Here is a 19,412-nt window from a genome sequence, read left to right on the forward strand (position 1 = left end):
GGGCAGATAGCCTAGTACCTACCTATGAACCTATAAGTGGGCAGTGTACTCCACACTTTGTTTGAAAATAAACTGTCCTATCATGGTGATCCACCTGACCTTTCAGTTTTATTTAAAGATTGTTCTAATGCTTGATGATTGATTTTAACATAATTGTACCACTTACACCTAATTTTAAGAGTGAAAGCTCTAGATATTTCAAATTCAATAGAATTATGGCCAGAAGTTACTGGTGGTGGGGTAACTAAGACCACAAGGAGCAACTTTGTTTACATAAATTACATCAATAATAGGCTCTAAATGACAAGACTCAGTCTCTTTTTCTGTCTAAGTAGGTCAACCACTATCTCACTATCCCCCTACTATTACAGTTTCATCCCTCTGTCTCCTCATCTGTTCAAAACTAATAATTCTTATAACAGTCCAAGTAGCCGCAACCTTTCTCACTTTCCTCCTCTATCTTAATTGTAACAATAGTTTCATAGTCACTCTATTAACATATTGCATTATATTTCATTATCAACAGTCCTCCCCCCCATTGTAATATTGACATAGTTAACTCATTCACTCCAATGGGCTCAAGAATATTGCACTGTAATTTACAATGGCCGGAGCCTAATCCTTTTTACAGAATCAAATTATACCCTCACATTTCAAACAAATGTTCATATCTTTGGAACCATAGGGGTTATGAAAGAAGTATAAATGGCAAACCCTGCAGCACAAAGTATATTTACAGTGGAAGTATTCTTTAGTTTCTAGGTCTTAAACTGAATTTTATAAGTCACAGTAACACAGTAACTATTATGTTTGTAATATTATGTAAACAACTTAAAATATCTGAGCAACCACTCAAGTTACACACATTCTGTTAGCAACATTTTATTCATCTAGCTGAGAGCTTCATATGAGGCCAAGGAGTTCTGCCTGTGTAACTTGGTTATTGATGTGAAAATTATATCTAATTTACAAAAATGTAAGGATTATATCTATATAAATTAATATCATAAAAACAACAACAGTTACTAACTCTGTACAGAGGTCAGAGATTAATATAGTTGAGTTTTATATTGTCTAAGCTTTAAGGTGAAATATTTTAAAACCGTGTACATAGCGTGGTTGTGGAATTATTGAGGCAAACATGAACAAGCAATATTTGGCACCTCGAGGCATCAGTAGGAGTTAACTGCAGATGCACCTGGAGGTGCCACTCGGATGTAATGAGTTAAGCTGCATCTTTATGCTCATTATTCTAATTGCTAGAAATCTCAGGTAATTTTACAGTATCTTTTGCAATATCACTCATTGTTATATACAAGCCTGTGTCTATTTCTAATGAATGTTCAACACTGAATATACCTGTGCAAGCAATGTACGTTTGTTTATAAATTATGTTTATGTAAGATATTGTAAAGCTTTTGCTCTCATGTACCTAACTATATGTTCCTTCTGATATCATATAACTGTATTTTATATGTATGCCAAAACTGGTGTTAAATTTAGAGCTTTTCTCCTGGGGATTGAAGAAAAAAGTCTGCCCTCAAAGATTCACAAAATCAACAAATAGTAAATATATGAAGTGTTACAATATTTAGTAAATGATTCCTCCTGGTGTTATCTAATACCAATTACTGTACTCTGTAAAAGGAGATTATATTAATAAATTATTTAGAATATACACTTTTGACAGAGAGGTTGTACCACTTTATATCAGGATAAGTAAGGTCTCCCAGTAATAAGTCCCAGTGTATAGTAGGACCCATATTAAGAGTGTTATAGCAAAGAATTTCTGAGTGGTGTACTCTTATAGATTAATAGATGTCAGGGATTGCATATTCCAATGATTTGTCTGTAGCTACTAAAGAAGATTTCATACTTTCACATATTAGTAAAATAACTCCATCTCTTCAGACTTCATCCTGCAGACATTCATAGTTAATATAACTGGAAAAACATAAGTCCCATGAATTCCAACAATCGTATCTTTTTAGTTTCTTATATGTTATGTTTTTACAATCCATGTTGTTTACTAACTAAACTTTGGGTGTTAGAATAAAAACATTTATAACACCATCAAATCTCCTTGAAATAAAGGCTGATTTTAGGTTTGTTGAGACTAACAATGTTTAATTTCTGCAGTTATTTTATTAGCTTCAAAGCCTGCCCCATATCTACTTAAATTTAACTTATCTTTGACAAACATATGGCAGTCTAATGTACATTCTTCTCAGTAAGTTAACAATTTGGTGTTATAAAACAGGAAAGGTTGCCTTAGCTATGTGTACATTTATGGGCTTTTGTGTAAACATAGTCATTTTACAATGAAAAAGGAACAATTTCACTCAAAATCAATTCTAGATAATCGTTTTTGCTGTTCCATTCACAGATAATGTTGCATTTTTCATGTAATTGGTATGATGTGCAGATCATTAGTTCAAGCTTGAATGGTAATTGTGTTATATATTGGGTTCAAACGTAGAAAATATTGGAGTAACTTAGAAACTTTAAACCTAGTAGAGCACTAACAGTAATATTATTCTTTAATATGTTTTGTGGTCCTCTCAGATCTCATGCTTACCATCTGGGCCCCAGTGCCCCACTTCCATGCAAGGTCTACCAGTCATCCTTCTATCCCCCACCCCCAGACTTACTCTGGTATTCCTGTGGCCAGTCATGGATCATAAGGGCATGCTGGGAGCTCAGCACATCTGTGCATCTATCCAGAATTTTTGTTTGTTTTATGCCCTATCCATTCCCTTTCCCCTTTTCCCCACAATTGTTGATTGCATCTGAGGACAACTCTCCTCTTTGCAGCAGAGTGGCTTTTAACAATAATCACAAAACCAACAGAGATGTCAATCCAATTTATTCTTAAAAAATTACAGACTTAACACTTTTGTCCTGTACACTTAATAGGGACTTCCTCAGAGTAAATCTGCTTCTGGTAAACATCAAATAAAAAAAGGAAAAAACAGCAATCAAAAGACACAGAATATGCATTATCATCTGAACCACCACGCACTTACAGTGGTTTACACTGGTGAAGTTAAAGTGAAATAATTCTGAGCACAGTTAGTGAACATTATCTCCTTATTGATCTCCCTTTGTTGTATCATTCTGCAGTCCAACAGGTCCTGAAGGGGGTCCTTCGTCTAAGGCCATCCAGGTGACCCACTTCTCCTTATTATAAAAAAATGACCTTGTGTCTTTTGGCCACTTATATCCACAACATTGAAATCACTTTCCTAGAAGACCTTTCCTGTTGGCCATAGCTTCTACTAGAAAAATATGAGCTGTAAGTTTTGATTTATAAAGAGCCTTAATGACCCTGTCGTAAGGACAGGATAGGCATATGAACTAATCCCTCATTTATAGCAAAAGTAGTTTCGGAATTGGCCTTGAATCAAACTATCCAGCTACTGTTCATCTGTCTTAAACCACAAACACAGAGGTCAGAATGTTTCATGTGATGGATGTATACAGACAACCAAAGCATTACAGTGAAAGGACCTAAGACATTAGGCATAATAATCAAATGTTTGTCTCTTCTTTTATACTAAGAAATAAAGGCAGACCTGCACTAAACAAACCTTATCTAAATTGCTGGTAGACTTCATCATCTACTGCTGTGATATTCCTGGTAAATCAATAGAAAGCCAAGCAACAGTGCATTCTACCAGAAACAATTACATCTACAGCTGCATTCTTTAAAAATATTTCAACTCAGAGTATCTGTGAGGTAGCAGTCTGGGCCACCATTACCATCTTCTGTAGCCACTGTCTAGAAAAAGGGCAGGCTTTGTGTCTACAGCTCTACAAAAATGTGATGTAACCAACTGTGTAGTCAAAGGTTAGACTGTCAGTTGCTTAACAAACTGCCCTGTGAAAGGGTATTTGCTGCAGCAACTTTAATTATGATGAACATAGTACTATAATGTGACCATATTCACCATAACAGTAGATGTTAAAATATGAGGATCACTACTGTAGTGCAGACCTTTGCTCCCCACGTACCTATTTATCTGTTTGTTTCTGTTTCTGAATCTCAGCCAACTCCTTTGGAGGCCCTATAGTGGTACCCTCCTCACCCTGACAGGACCAGGTCTGTGTCAGACCATCAAAGGGCCACATTTTCGAAAGTCATCTTGTCAACATTGCAGGCCGTCAAACCCTCCTATGTGGGGGGGCTGCACCCCCCACGCCCCTTGCTAATTATATATACCAACTCTGAGATCACACTACACTGGGGAAAAAGCCAGATTTCCTGATCCCCACTGTAATGCGATCTCAGTCATTACTGTTCATTGTTGTTGAGATGATACATTCAACAGTCTGATATAGGCCCAGCAGGACCTGCTGAACAGTTATTGGTAAGGTTTAAATGATGCATTTTTGATTACTTCTTACTTCACAGAAGAACAGGTGATGGGGCTGCCTGCTCAGTCCATTACTATCAAGCTTTGTGTTGGCATACTCCACTTTAGAAGGAGGCCAGCACCACTTTGGAGATGTCTGACAGCTCTAGAAGCCTGGTTGTGAGGATAGATGATTACCTGTAGCTAATTCTCAGCTATGAAGAAATATGCAGCAGCAGTGATCCTGATATTTGGACATGTTCTGTTATAGTGAGTATACTACCGTAAGAGTATTTTACAACTTCTACGGGTAATACTGGACATGGAATAGCAGGACCTAGCACCTCCTAATATTTAGGAAACATACCAGTCTGTTTTGTATTTGAATGTTTTCCTATTGTGTGATTATATTCGCTATGAATATGCAGTATTTAATGAGGCATTATGTCTGAAACCTTGCCATTAACCAAGCACATTCTAAAATAGAATATCATCATTTAAAATGTAATCTCAGATGTGTTTTGTTGTAGTTGTTGCATTAGTAAATTTGCTAAACTTGCTATTGATTCATGCTAGCACCTTACTTCTATGTTGTAACATACTGTGGAAGAATCCCTAACTGAATATCTACCCCCCATAAATTTATAAAAGCAACTGCAAATTCTGTTTTGTTTCATCATATCTTAATTTTATATATTAAGGGACAATGCTGAGAAGGAAATTATTTAAAGTTGTATGTCATTATACTTTGGACGTATTGTTTACAGTTAAATTTTTGTATACTCACTTGCTGTATCATTGTATGGCTATTCCAAGGAATTGTTAAAATATGTATTACCTAGGCCTAGGCCTTTCCTAGGTTAAAGCATATAAATTATTGTATTACATTAAATGGAAAATTTTAATTTAATTAATTTACTGAGTGATTCTTATTGAATACCTTTACAAACAGACAAACATTTGCAGAAATAAAAACAGCAATACCAGATCTTTGTTCCTTTTGGATTTTTTTAAATGTATCTTTTTTTGTTTCAGTGCACGAGAATTAGAACTAGAAGATAGGCAAAGTCGTCTTCAGCAGGAGCTGAGAGAGCGAATGGCTGTAGAAGGTAAGAGAAGCTCAAGAATTTATTTAAAAATGCCCAATACTGCATACTAGAAAACATTACTTCACTGGTAGATGTGCCCTAGTGAGTATGGCAGTAGTTTTAGTAGTTTTATTGTTTTTTTTTTATTTACTAAGCTCATGCACAAGTCATAGTGAGGATAGATGATTACCTGTAGCTAATTCTCAGCTATGAAGAATGTAACATGCCTCATACCCTTATGGCCCTAACACAAAAATCTATATTCACTAACCTACTACTCTTAACTTCAACTCTTACTTCTCTCACAATACCATACACATTAACCTTGTTTTTGAATACTCTCTTCCTGAACACCACCATCACTACCAGCAAACTCTACCAATTTCCCCCATAAACAACCACAACCACAGTAACATTACCTCCTCTTCTATCTATATATTACCTAAATACCATTGAGCTTCCCATATTACTTACTTCCATATAAAAAAATGCCCAAACAATTTCTACAAATTCCTTAAGTTTATACAATATCCTCACCAACACTCCCTATTAGATGGTGATATTCATCCTAACCCAGGCCCCAATACTGACATTCACAATAACCTACACAACCAAACAACTCCTCTGATCATTACTTTAAGTAGACCCTCTAACTCCCTCCTAATAGCTCACCTTAACATCCGTAGCAGTAACAATAAAATTACCCACCTACTTGCACTCTTAGATGTGCACTCATTTGATATTCTCTGTATTACAGAAACATGGCTAAAGCCCTCAACTTTGGACCAAGAGATTACCCCTCCTGGATATAATATCTTGAGACTTGACCGTAAAACCAAAAAAGGTGGAGGTGTAGCCATACTATATAAATCTGAACTCCAAGTTTCTTCTTTCAATGTGCTCCTACCATCAGATACCAATTCAGAAACTCTTAGTGCCAAACTTCATGCACATATCTCCCTCCTGGAAACAATATCAACACTCTTGAAAACTTACTTAGTTACCTCTCTACCCACCTACCTCAGGAAACCATTGTATTAGGTGATTTTAATATAGACTGGGCTACCTGCAGTTCCCTTAATCCTCCCAATCATATGCATCTTTATGGATTCTCACAAATCATAACCACTCCTACTAGAATCCATAAGCCAAGCAGCAAGGAAACCACTCTAGACTGGATACTTATAAACAGCCACCATGATACTTATAAACCAGGTACCATTCCTGACGATATTAGTGACCACATGCTAACCTATATTATTAAACAAAGAATCCATAGCCCTACTACTAATAATTTTAAAACCTCACGTTCCAAAAAAATTTTTAACCAAGAGAGCTTCCAAAATGAACTGAAATCATGTGACTGGTCACCTATGTCTCATCTTTCACTTGATGATGCAGTGACCTACTTTAACACGAGATTCCTTCAGATCCTAGATTATCACGCCCCCTATCATTCTTCCCGAATAAGGACCAAAATTTCCCCCTGGCTCACTAAAGAAACTAGGCAAAAAATCCTATTCAGAAATAAAATTTGGGCCAAATGGAGAAACTCCAAATGTCCATCAGATCACCTTTACTATAAACAGGTAAGAAATGCAACCAAGAAAGATATTCTCAAAGACAAAAAACACTATTACCTTCACCTCCAACAAACTCACCAGCAAAAACCACAAAAATTCTGGTCTGGCATTAACAAACTTCTTCAGCCAGGCCACTCTAAAACTCCTGCCCCAACAGGTTTCAACCAAAATAACTCCAACCAAATTCCTGATGCCTTTAATAACTACTTTACTGAAGCCATTCAAATCCTAGCCAATACTTTACCACCTATTACCACATCCCCATTAAATACCACAAAGACTCCATCTCCTACCTTTCAAATACAACCGATACCTACATCACTCATTTGCAAATTCCTTCAAAAACTAAAACCATGCACCCCTTCTGCTGACTGTCTTCCAGCTGAATACCTGCAAATAGCAGCAAAAGCTATTGCATATCCTGTCTCCATCCTTATAAACAGAACAATTTTAGAAAGCAAAATCCCCTCCATTTGGAAAGTATCCCACATCATCCCTCTACATAAGGGTGGGTCATCTACTGAACTCTCTAACTTTCGGCCTATCACCTTACTGTCTCCAATTGCTAAGATAATGGAAAAGTGCATACACAAACAACTACTTACCCACCTTCTCCAAAATAATCTACTTGCCAACTGCCAACATGGCTTTAGGCCTTTCCATAGCACAACTGCCCTTCTGTCCTTTTCTGACTCCATAAACAAAAACCGTAACAATAACACTTTTTCCTCTGCATTATTTATTGACCTTTCAAAAGCCTTTGATATGGTCAACCATAATATCCTTATAGACATTCTAAAAGCCCAATCTCTTGACCCACATGCATTAAATTGGTTTAAATCCTATCTGGAAAACAGACAACAAGCAGTATTGTGGGATAATAATCTTTCAAAATCCCTTCCTGTGAACACTTGAGTACCCCAAGGCTCTATTTTAGGGCCGCTACTTTTCTCATTGTTTATCAATGACCTACATACCAATATTCCTCAGGCCACCTGCATACAATATGCAGATGACTCCACTTTAATTTGCTCAGCTAAGTCCATAACCTCTCTGCAGTCTCTCACCCAAACAGTATTTAACAGTGTTGAAAATTGGTTTATGCAACACTGCCTCCTCCTGAACCCCAAAAAAACAAAGTTATTACTCTTTGCTCCAACTCATAAATCACCTCAACTGCACTTCACATTAACCTCCAACAATGCTACCAACATAGCCCCAGACACTTCGACCCGTCTTGTAGGAGTAATAATAGATAATAACCTTACTTTTGATGATCACATTAACTCAACTATAAAGACAGTCAACAAAAAACTAGGCACTCTTTACAGAATCAAACCTTTTCTTTCCCCTTCAGCCAGAATAACTATTGCCCAGACCCACCTTATGTCTACCCTGTTCTATGCTTCAGCAATATATACCAATCTATCAAAAAACAATCTCACCAAACTTTCCACCAGTTACAATAACATAGCCAGATTTGCCACTGGCACCACCTTTAGAACTCACCACTGTCTTAACCTAAAACAACTGGGATGGCTAGAACTGCAGAACCAACTACTTTATCAACAAATTGTTATCACCCAAAAAATCCTTTACCACCCAAAAAATACCCCTATCCTCACTAACCTGATTTCACCCTACAAAAATCTTGCTATGCTACGCTCATCGAATAAGCTTCTAGCTTCCTCTATTAAATCAAATAACAAAGCAGGAGATTTACTTTTCACCAACACAGTAGGGAAAATCTGGAACCAGCTTCCTACTGAACTTTCCTCCCTTGCTTCCACTATTCTGTTTTAAAAAACATCTGAAAGAATATCTTACAACTCACTGGCTATGTCCCTGCTCCAACCCAGACTGATATCTCTTTCACCTCCTGCTCTCTCTATACTTTTCTACTCTTCTGTCTTATCTCACCTATGTCTATTTCAAAAAAAATCATGTTTTTGGTTTACTGTATTTAATCTTAGCTTAAAGCTACTAACCTACTCTGTAAACATTTTTTTCTACCTATCTAGCTAATGCACTATGTAGCTAATGTACTGTAATTCCACTTGACTATTACTATATATTGTATTATTTACTCTCTGCAGTTGCTTGGAGCTTTTCTCCCCGGGCCTCTACTGAAAATGGACATGTATCCAGTTAGACTAGCCCGGTCAACAAATGTAAAATAAATAAATAAAATAAAATAAATAAATAAAATAAATAGTTGCCACAAACAGAAAACCATACCCCCAATTGTTGCTGTAGAACAGTTCAGAGATCGTAAATGCAGTTGTACTATTTTATGATAATGCTTGAAAATATATGTATGTAAGCCACAGTTCATTAACATGATAACTGTTGAATACATTAGCTTGTTCACTCTATCGACCAGGCAACATTGCTTGCAGGCTGAAGAATGTAATTTAAAACACACAAACCCAGTAGGTAAGGCACTAGTTTTCCATTTTAAGTGTAGATTGTTTATGCATGCTGAAACATCAGAAAACTGTGGTTCAACTATGGTTTAATTTAATAAACCCTGAAATGAGCCAGTCAAAAGCCCCACCTCACTGACTGTTCATAATCCTGAATGGTGACCTGTTTGATTACTTTGCCAGCTCCACTTGTGTATAAGGATGAAGCTGTGACTATGACCTAGTTGACAAGGATTTGACTAGTGACTCAGGCACCTGTTGGAGGTGGCATGGGAGAAGACAAGAATGATAACCATAAGCCTACTCAGCTCTCTTTGGGAGGAGGCAAGGAGATTGCGCTCATACACACATACTTTTTGCTGCAGCATTCTCACCCAAGCCACCATGTGCTATCAGATAAATATTTAAATAAATATAGGACCAAGTAGAAGTAACTGATAAGGAAAAGTAGCTGTAGTTGACCCAATATTTAAATTGTTCATAAATTACTTTTCCTGCACTCACCAAGCCTTACTGAGGAAGCAGTATGTCTGTTGTGTGTGTTTTTTTTAGAATACTATTTCTGTACCAATTCACAAACTGTTATAAATATGGTGGATATTTACCCAAAAGCAACCTTGAAATACTACTTTATTAATTTCACATACCTGTTTCCAGCTTCTGAGTCGAGAGTTAACATTTTTTTTCCTGTATTAAAGCTAATTGAGTAGCTTTACTAGAGAGAAACCCTACATTTTAAAAACAGTATGTAGGTACTTCCATTTTGGGCTCTGTTCTGCACTATGTCTTTAGCATTATTGTCAAGGGTGTAAGAGTTACAGTCATATAAACTGTACATTGTTTCTTGCGTTGTATTATTTATTAGCACCGTTTCACGAGTGAAAGGTCAAGTGCTTGAACAAACTGAAAGCCATAATTATCCTCAAAAGCTGTGAGTATTACAGCATTGCATGTGGTGTACTGACATCTGAAAGTCATTTGTGTAAAATGTGAGCTCCATGATTTATGGCTTCCATTTTCCCACTAACACTTTTATTGAATTATACCTTGTGACATAAGCAAATTTATATTAATATAAAAGTAATCAAACTATATTAACAACATTATCTTCCAGGTCCACGCTTACACTTATCAAGGGTATCAGAACTTGTCAGAGATTTGGGATGCATGGCTTGGCTTAAAATGGACCACAACACAGCAGGGCAGCCCAGAGGAGTAGCCAAGAACACACAGGAGAGTGCTAAACTGATTTATTAAAACACTTGGAAGGATTGAGAGCTTTCATTAAACAACTTCTTCAGAAAAAGGATTCTGAAGAAGTTTTTTAATGAAAGCACTCAATCCTCCCAAGTGTTTTAATAAATCAGTTTAACACTCTCCTATGTGTTTTTGGATACGCCTCTGGGCTGACCTGCTGTGTTGTGGTACAGTTTGGTCTGTTTTGGTCTTGTGGTTACCTAGGCTTAAAATGGCCCTTGTGGTCGTTAGCCTAGTAAACACCTATCAACCTATTATACTTCACTTATATTACTGTATATCATATAACCTAAACAATGTTATATAAGTTATTCAATTCCTACTTTTTTAAACAAACATTTATTAAACCATCATTTACTACATAGGCAATCATACATTTAAATAAATGAAAACAAACCACACCAACACAATCCTAGTCACGAGTATTTTACATCATAAACCATACAGACACACTCCCAGTTGCAAACTAGCTTCTGTCAGAAACATTGCACATTCCCTTCACTTCACTCATTTCTCAAATAGGTTTGGTACGCAATCGTTAATTGATAGAGTTCTTATGTCCAGTGATATTGTCACATATTTAGATAAAGTTAAAATAACTTCATGTCCAATTTCAGATCACAATGCCATATTATTTGATCTTTTTTGACCCATAATAATTATATGCATTTCAAAAGAATACCGGCATATATCACAAGCATAAAAGATTTCAAAATATTTTTTGATAAAGAGATACAAACTTACTTAGAGTCCAGTAATACAAAGGACATATCAATAGTATATATTTGGGATTCTCTTAAATCTTATCTTTATGGAAGAATCCTAACCTGCTTTTCACAAAAAAGGAAACAATGGGATAAAGACTTAAAAGAATACCTTTTTATGGCTACTAAAGGAGTGTTTACTGGGATTTATAAATATAGCAACAAATCTTTCTTATATCACAATGATACTCACGAGATGTAAAAACCTTATATTTAGAAATCCTGATTATAGGGCCTGGATCTTTTCTTAATTTTTCCCATTGCATATACACAGAACAATATCAGCACATTTAACATATTTACAATGGACAAATTTAAAGAAAAACAATTAATATACTGGTTCCAGTTAATGGAAAAAGAAAATATACACTCTCTTGATTTTATATTAAACAAGTTTAACTTAAGTAGGGAACTATGGCTTTGTTTACAAAACTGGAGATTTGCTACAGAAAGTAGATTATCCTTAATGTAAACTGCTATTAGAAAGGAGATTCCAAAGCTTATTGAAGTTTTGATATTATCAATTCATCATAATCCTCCTGAGAGAAATTATTTATCTAAAACTTATAAGATTATGAAAATCAAAATGGACTTCTGTCAGGATAATTATTGGGATTACTTTATAACCGTAAATGTCTATCCTCCAAGTGAATTAGAGAAAAAATAATACTTACATCCTCTTTTCAAACAACGAGGTCATTAAGATGGAAATAATTTTCCTGTAAATTTATGCATAAATCATTTATCACACCACATAAATGGAAATGTTAACAGGAAAAAAGATTGGTTGCTGGAGATGTAATCTAGATATCATGGCAAACTGGCAACATATGAACTGTGAATGTGATGTGATCAAACCCTTTTGGCTTAATATTAATTTCTACAGGCTTTCTTCAATGATAATTTCAATTTGAGTAATCCATTGATTCTGTTTAATGCCCCTATTCCTTTCTGTGTAAAGAAAATTAACTTTTCTCCTCTTTGGTCCATTTTAACAATTGCAAGTAATACAAGCCCAGCTATGAGTGAATTCTACAACATTGCAATTGAAACTTGTCAAATGGAGATTTCAACTATCAAAGAAAGAACCACTACATAACTCTGCATTAAATTTATGGATGAAACTTAAAAGTCTATTGAATAAGAAGACAATAAATTGATTTTTCTATTTTTTTCTTTCTTCTTCAACAAATTCTTAAGTTACTGTTTTGATCACTAGATTCATAGGTAGACACCTTGTAAATAGTTATTATGTTAGTTTTTTATTCACTTGTTTATAATTGTTTATATTTGCATACTACACATGTGATTCTTTTATTATCCATTTCTATATAATTTATATTAACATTTTAATAAAAACATTCAATAAAAAAAGAAACATTGCACAGAAAACAGCTAATTCCAAAAGACTTTAGAATATTGGTCATCTTGTGGGTGTGGCCAAGATGGTGAGCAGTTAACAGCACTGGTTTTAGTTCTGCTTCATTTAAATTTCTCTGACAGGATTTTTAGTACAAAACTCAAAACATTTCAAAACTCGATGGACTTAAACATCTGCTGAAAGAGTTACTACAAAAATAACAAGTTTGAAACTCTTTTTATTGCTTTTTTCCGTCAAGAAGTCTAGAAAGAACTAATTTTCTCAGAATGAGCCACTCTAAGCCCAGTGTTGAGGACAGTACTATGAAAAAAAACATACAGGCTATACTAAGTAACATCAGTGAGTTACTGTAAAGATAGATACAGTAGAAAGTAAAATGGACAGGAGAGGAATGTAAAAAACAAGTTGAAGTGCTGAGTGAATCTCTTAAACAACAGTCATCACAAATCTCGAGTGCAGAAGAGACAACGTCTGATTTTGATGGAAGATTAATTGAAAATGAGAAGAACACTGAATTTCTTCTGAAACAAAATAACTTATTCCAGAGAACAGAACTGGAAGGAATAACATCAGGATCTGTGGGATTCCTGAAAAGGAAGAGTGAGACAGTATGATGCAGTTCCTTAATACTTGGCTGCCTAAAACTTTGAACCTGTCTGAAGCTTTTTCCTTTGGCATTGACAGGGCACATAGGTCACTTTCCACTCATCTTTAAAAAAACACTTTCACCAAGGTCAGTGATTGTAAGATTTTTCTCAAGTCAAGATAAGGATTTAGTCTTAAAAGCTGCATTGACTAATTATCCAGTTAAAATGAAAGAAAATACTATAAGTTTTGACAATGACTATTCATCATTAGTGATGTCAAAGAGAAATGCATGTGTGCCACTTGTTAAAAGCTTAAAGAAAAACAATATTAAAGCACAAATCTTGTTTCCAGTGAAAATAAGGATTCACCTTCCAGAAGGAAAGCAGATTTTTAACACCTTGGAAGATACAATGGACTTTATACAGAAAAATAAAATCCTAGCAAAAACAGAAGAAATTGAGATCTATCAACTTCTTTGAAGAGAAATGCAGTAAGAGATGGTTGGTTAATAAAAGACAAAAACTGTAAAAAAACTGAAGGACAAATGAAAACTAATGTATTTCATGGTTATGAATTCTTATTAATTTAAATAAGTGCTTGAATACTTATGAACGAGTGCTGAATATTATTTGTATAAGGTAAATAATTTATTTATTTATTTTACAACTTCAAATGATTATTAGTTCCCTATTTAAATATCTGATTATTTTAGCTATATATGGAATTAAAGCCACTTATTTTCATTTATGGTTTAAAAGGTTAAACTATTAATTTTATTAAAAGTTAATTATTATTATGATGAAACTTATGTTAGGTGGCACACCTTCTGATATACTGGCATAGATGAGTAATGGCCTATTAAATATAATACAAAATGCAACAAATGACACTAAAAAGTCATGTTAAGTTAGATTCTGGGTTTTTAAAATGGTCCAGTAGTGTGCTACTGACTTGGCTTGCAATAGCACCCAAGAAAGACGTGCTATGTTATAAACAAAGTATAAATATATAGTTTCTTGCATATACAAAAGTTATTATTGGAATGATATCAGATAATTAGAGTAACAGTCACACTTTCAAAAGTTAAACCTGGATCACACATAACTGTCATTCTTTTAATGCAAGTTTATATGCTGTGTCCCCTTTAAAAATGACAGTCTGCTTTATATTAAACATCTCATACAAATAGTGCTTACTGAATCATTAAATGTTATTTCTTTAACTACTGTAGATTTTTAGTGGTTATAATACTTTGAAATGGCTTTTGTTGTTTTTTTAGTGGTTTGGAAGGGTTTGGGGGATTAATGTATAATGTGCAGGTGGCTTGAATTCACTCATGAACATTTTTGTGTGAATTGTAGCTGAAAAACTGTTCATTTGTAAGCCCTTGTCATGAGGACCAGCTTGAAGCAGCTTAATTAGAGTCATGAGCACTTTTATGATGCTGCGGGAGTTCTGAAAATTGTAAGAACTGTCCAGGTTACTTCTTCCTGTCTAAAAGTACATAATCATAACATTTTGAATCAGATGCTAAGATGTCAATGAATACAAGTTAGATAATAAGCAAAAGACTATGCTGCAGTGGTGGTGCTGCGGTAGCATTTTCGCCTCAAAGTAAGACGTTGTCCTGTTCGATTCTCAGCTAGAGCGTCTTCTGTGTGGAGATATGCGTGAATGGGCATACCTTCGTTGAAGGTTGTGCGTCAGGGCCAGCAACTCGGTACGTAAAAATCTACTGCCAATCATTAGCGGACTGGAGTTCCGCTGTGGCGACCCCTAACTAGGAAAAGCCGAAAGACACAACAACAACAGTAAATTGCATTCTAAACCACTGTCTGTTATTAAATAGTTTTGAATGCTTTCAGCGTACCAGAAGGATAGTTTATATACTAGCCTATAGAAAGACACATATGATAAAACAAATAGGCCTGTGTTTCTGTGTTATTGTCTCTTTTTAATGATAACAAAACTTAATATCTCACAACAATTTATTGTGGAAAGTTTGAATCTTAAAAGGTAAGATATTTCAGATGTTTCTTCAGATACTATTAGATATAACATTTAAGGAAAAACAGGACTGAGTCGAACAGTAGTACTAATTTAAAGAGTATCAAATATATAAGGGTAAATATGAATGTTCTATTATATGATATTGTACGCTAGGATTATAGCTAAAATATAAAACATAGGAATATAGTAATAGTACAAGACATAGAATACAAACAGAAATAAAAAGAGATCAGAATAAGTAAATATGTATACAGCTAAAGAATATAAGTATGTCTACAGTGGTGGGAGGCTGACATAGTGGTTAAGGTGCTTACCTTAAAGGCACAATGTGCAGGGCTTGATTCTTACATGGGGTAATTGGCTGGGCTTGGAATGGTCCACAAGAGCAGTTAGCCTGGTACTAGTTTATGAACTTATGATCCTATAAACAACTTTACACATAGTAAATAAAATATAAAAAATATAAATTATCTGACCTATAAATTAATAAATATGAAAATAACAAGTGACTTCCTCCCTATAGTAGACCAAGGAGATAATGTGATATACATGGAAAAATGATTGTAGAGTTATTCAGTTTGATCAACTTATAATAAAGATTCTGAACATGTGTTTAACCTTTCTTATTCATAATAACTCACTGACATGCTTTTTAAGATGATGCATACTAAAAATATGAGACACATTAATATGAATCAGAAGCATGAGCTAAGCATTATTAGTCTAATGGAGAGTTTTAGAGGTAGTTTGTCTTTTTCACCAAACTAAGAATACATTATTTCATGGAAGAAATATTTTAGGGGTATATTACTAGGTAATTTTTATTTGTTTCAAAAGTGCTGCCCATAGCTGAATATTTCATATTGTTTTATATATAAAGCATATAATAAGTTCTCTACATAAATGTGATTTTATTATACATGTGTTTTTTTTCCTCTCTGATGTCAATGTCTGATTTTAAATACATATCTAGTAATATTAATGGATTGAATAATCCAGTAAAGAGGAGGGCTGTGTTCAAATGCTTGCAGTTGCATGAAGCTCAAATAGTATTTCTACAGAAACACACTTACTTAATAAAGATGTAAATAAATGTTCATTAAAGAATTATTTGGTTTTAGCAGGTTCTGGCTTTCGAGCTAAAAGAAGAGGCACCCTCATTTTATGCAAGAACTCACCAGTAATGCCTAAAGTAAAAGATACCTATGCTGATAAAAGTGGAATGTTAAGCATTGTTATAACCGAGTGGAACACACAACCATGTATATTGGTGGTGAACTCTTATTGGATTCCAGTGGTTGGAGCTAAAGATGGAAAATAAAATACTTAGACACTATAGCATATTACATGAAAAGTGAAGTCATAATGGATGGTGATTTTAATTGCATTTTATCAGACAAAGATTCTACTGCAGATAGAAAGCTAAGAATCATAAGCTAATGAATTTTATATATATATATATATATATATATATATATATATATAGGTTTACTATCATTATTTCGAATGACACTCGGTCGACTGCACTATGTCTGATAACGGAAGGTCGAACACGGCAATGTCGAATTTTAAAAGCAAGCCTAGGAATGGGTTTTAACATGGGTTGAGATAGGGGCGAGGTTTGTAGTTCGGCAATAGCAGTGAACCCCTATCTCGACCCATGTTAAAACCCATTCCTAGGCTTGCTTTTAAAGTTCAACATTGCCGTGTTCGACTTTCCTTTGTCGAACATAGTGCAGTCGACCAAGTGTCATTCGAAATAATGGTAGTAAACATATATATATATATATATATATATATATATATATATATATATATATATATATATATATTTATCTACGGTTCCCCTTCACAAGATCGAATTACTGAAAGCTCAAAATTCATAACTCGAGCCCAGAATCTCGAGTTTTCAGTAACTCGAAATTGTTAAGAGAAGGTTTTAAAATAAAAAAATAAAAAAGAAATCTACTTCCGTTTATGCAGGGAGATAGGTCTCCCTGCATCGTTCCTGGTTTAATATGCGAGTTGTGTGACCGGACTTTAGCGGAGGAGTGGAAATTCTTCCATTGTGCGCTTATGCATATAGCATGGAACGGGAGATTTCCCTTTTCCTCGCTGAAGTGCTATCTCGAAGTTGGTATATTTAAGTAGGGGGGATGTGGGGGGGGTGCAGGGGCTTGCCCCTCTACAAAAACCTTAGAAAACAGTTTTTGTATTTGTTTTTGCTCCCCTGCATGATTTCGAGTTTCTGAATATTCAAGATTCTGTCCTCGGGCATATGAATTTCGAGTATTCATTCATTCGATGTTGTGAAGGGGAACCGTGTGTGTGTGTGTGTGTGTGTGTATATATATATATGTGTATATATATATATATATATATATATATATATATATATGTATATATATAAATATATATATATATATATATATATATATATATATATAGATATATAAGCTAAGGAAAACAAATTCACTTCAATTTACCCATTATTCATATAGATGTGGAACACAAATATTGATATTTTTTTTGTCTCAAACAATCTGTTATCACATATCAGAGAGGTTTCAATAGTTTCATGCCAAATATTGGATCATAATGCTATAACCTTTAATATTATTTTAAAAACTAGAGGTAGACCCTATTTTTCTGGAAGGCATAGCCAACATTCTGCGGGCAGTAGAAGGATGCAGTATATTTGTGTTCCCATCTTTCATACAAGTGATTTGAATATGCTTACGGACATGTTGAAGAAGCATGGCATGTACTACTTACTGATGACAGGGTCAGAGAGGTTGTTGGGGAGAGACCACATTTCCTAATTAAGAATAGAAAGTCTCTGAAGAAACTATTGTGCTATCCAAAGAAAATCACAGTACCTGCCAATGTTCGTTGTGGTACCTTTCCCTGTGGTAGATGCAGTTATTATGAATTCACTGACAGTAGTTATATGTACATACATCCTGTCTCTGGATCTATCTTTGAGTTTAAGATTAGAGCAGACTGCAGTACTCACAATCTTATGTATTTAGCAAGATGAAATGTCTGCTCATCATTCTATATTGGTAAAACTAATAGAACCTTGAAAAAATGGATTAGAGAGCACCTGTATAGTATATGTTCTGCCAATAACTTTAATGCATTAGCAGAACATGTTCTAAGTGAAGACAGCCAGCATAGTTTTAGGTTTTTGGTCATAGACAGGATTTTTGAGACCTCCCGGTTAGGTGATTTTAAGAAATTAGAATTAAGATGGATAATCAAAATGGGGGCAGATCGCAAACCTGGTTTAAATGGTATGCTATCTGTTAAATCTGTGCTTAAGTCTCATTGCTTGGTGAGATAGTTAGTTACTTTAGCTTTAAGAGAGTATTGTCTAGAACACAGTGCTTTTATGCTTTGTATCCTTTCAAGGCTATGTACTGATTGGTTGTTCACTGTTTGAATTGTGTGATTTCTTTGGTTACTTGATACTGTGTATTGTCTTCTTTTAAATGTTTTTAATAGTTTGAAGACGCAGCTTTGTTGTAGTGAAAGTGTTAACCAACATATTTTATTAAACATTTAAGTTGCCTTTATGTTGCTGTGTGATGGTTGTTCTTTATTTTATTCTCTTTTGTTTTAAAAACTGACAATTTAATACATCACAGGAGATTACCAGTTTACATTATTAAAATAAAAGGATTCAAGGATTGATATGTTAAAGAGATCAATAATTTCCTAGAAATAAACATGAATGGTGAAGTATCTGACATTGTCCTATGGTATTCACCAGAGGCTTACTTAAATGGAAGAGTTACAAGCTGGTATGTTAGTAAAACAAGAGAATGGGACAAAGAATTGAATACACTACAGGCCAGAATAAACACACTAAAGTAAATATAAAACCAAATTACATTATCAGTCAGTCTGAACTTAAAAACTTAAATACAGAATATGTTGAAAGTCTAAATCATAAAG

General features: G+C 34.6%; 1 protein-coding gene across 1 annotated transcript in view; it reads left to right on the plus strand.

Moving 5' to 3' along the window:
• Nucleotides 1-19,412, plus strand: part of LOC122814986 (protein-methionine sulfoxide oxidase mical3a-like) — a 663,428-nt gene that overhangs the window by 578,486 nt on the left and 65,530 nt on the right. Inside the window, exon 18 of the mRNA XM_044087241.1 lies at nucleotides 5,391-5,464. Within this exon, the coding sequence (XP_043943176.1) occupies nucleotides 5,391-5,464 (74 nt within the window). The remainder of the gene's footprint in view (nucleotides 1-5,390; nucleotides 5,465-19,412) is intronic.

The sequence above is a fragment of the Protopterus annectens genome, chromosome 11.part0 (genome assembly GCF_019279795.1).
Source record: "Protopterus annectens isolate FY-2018-M chromosome 11.part0, PAN1.0, whole genome shotgun sequence".
Classification (NCBI taxonomy): Eukaryota; Metazoa; Chordata; order Ceratodontiformes; family Protopteridae; genus Protopterus; species Protopterus annectens.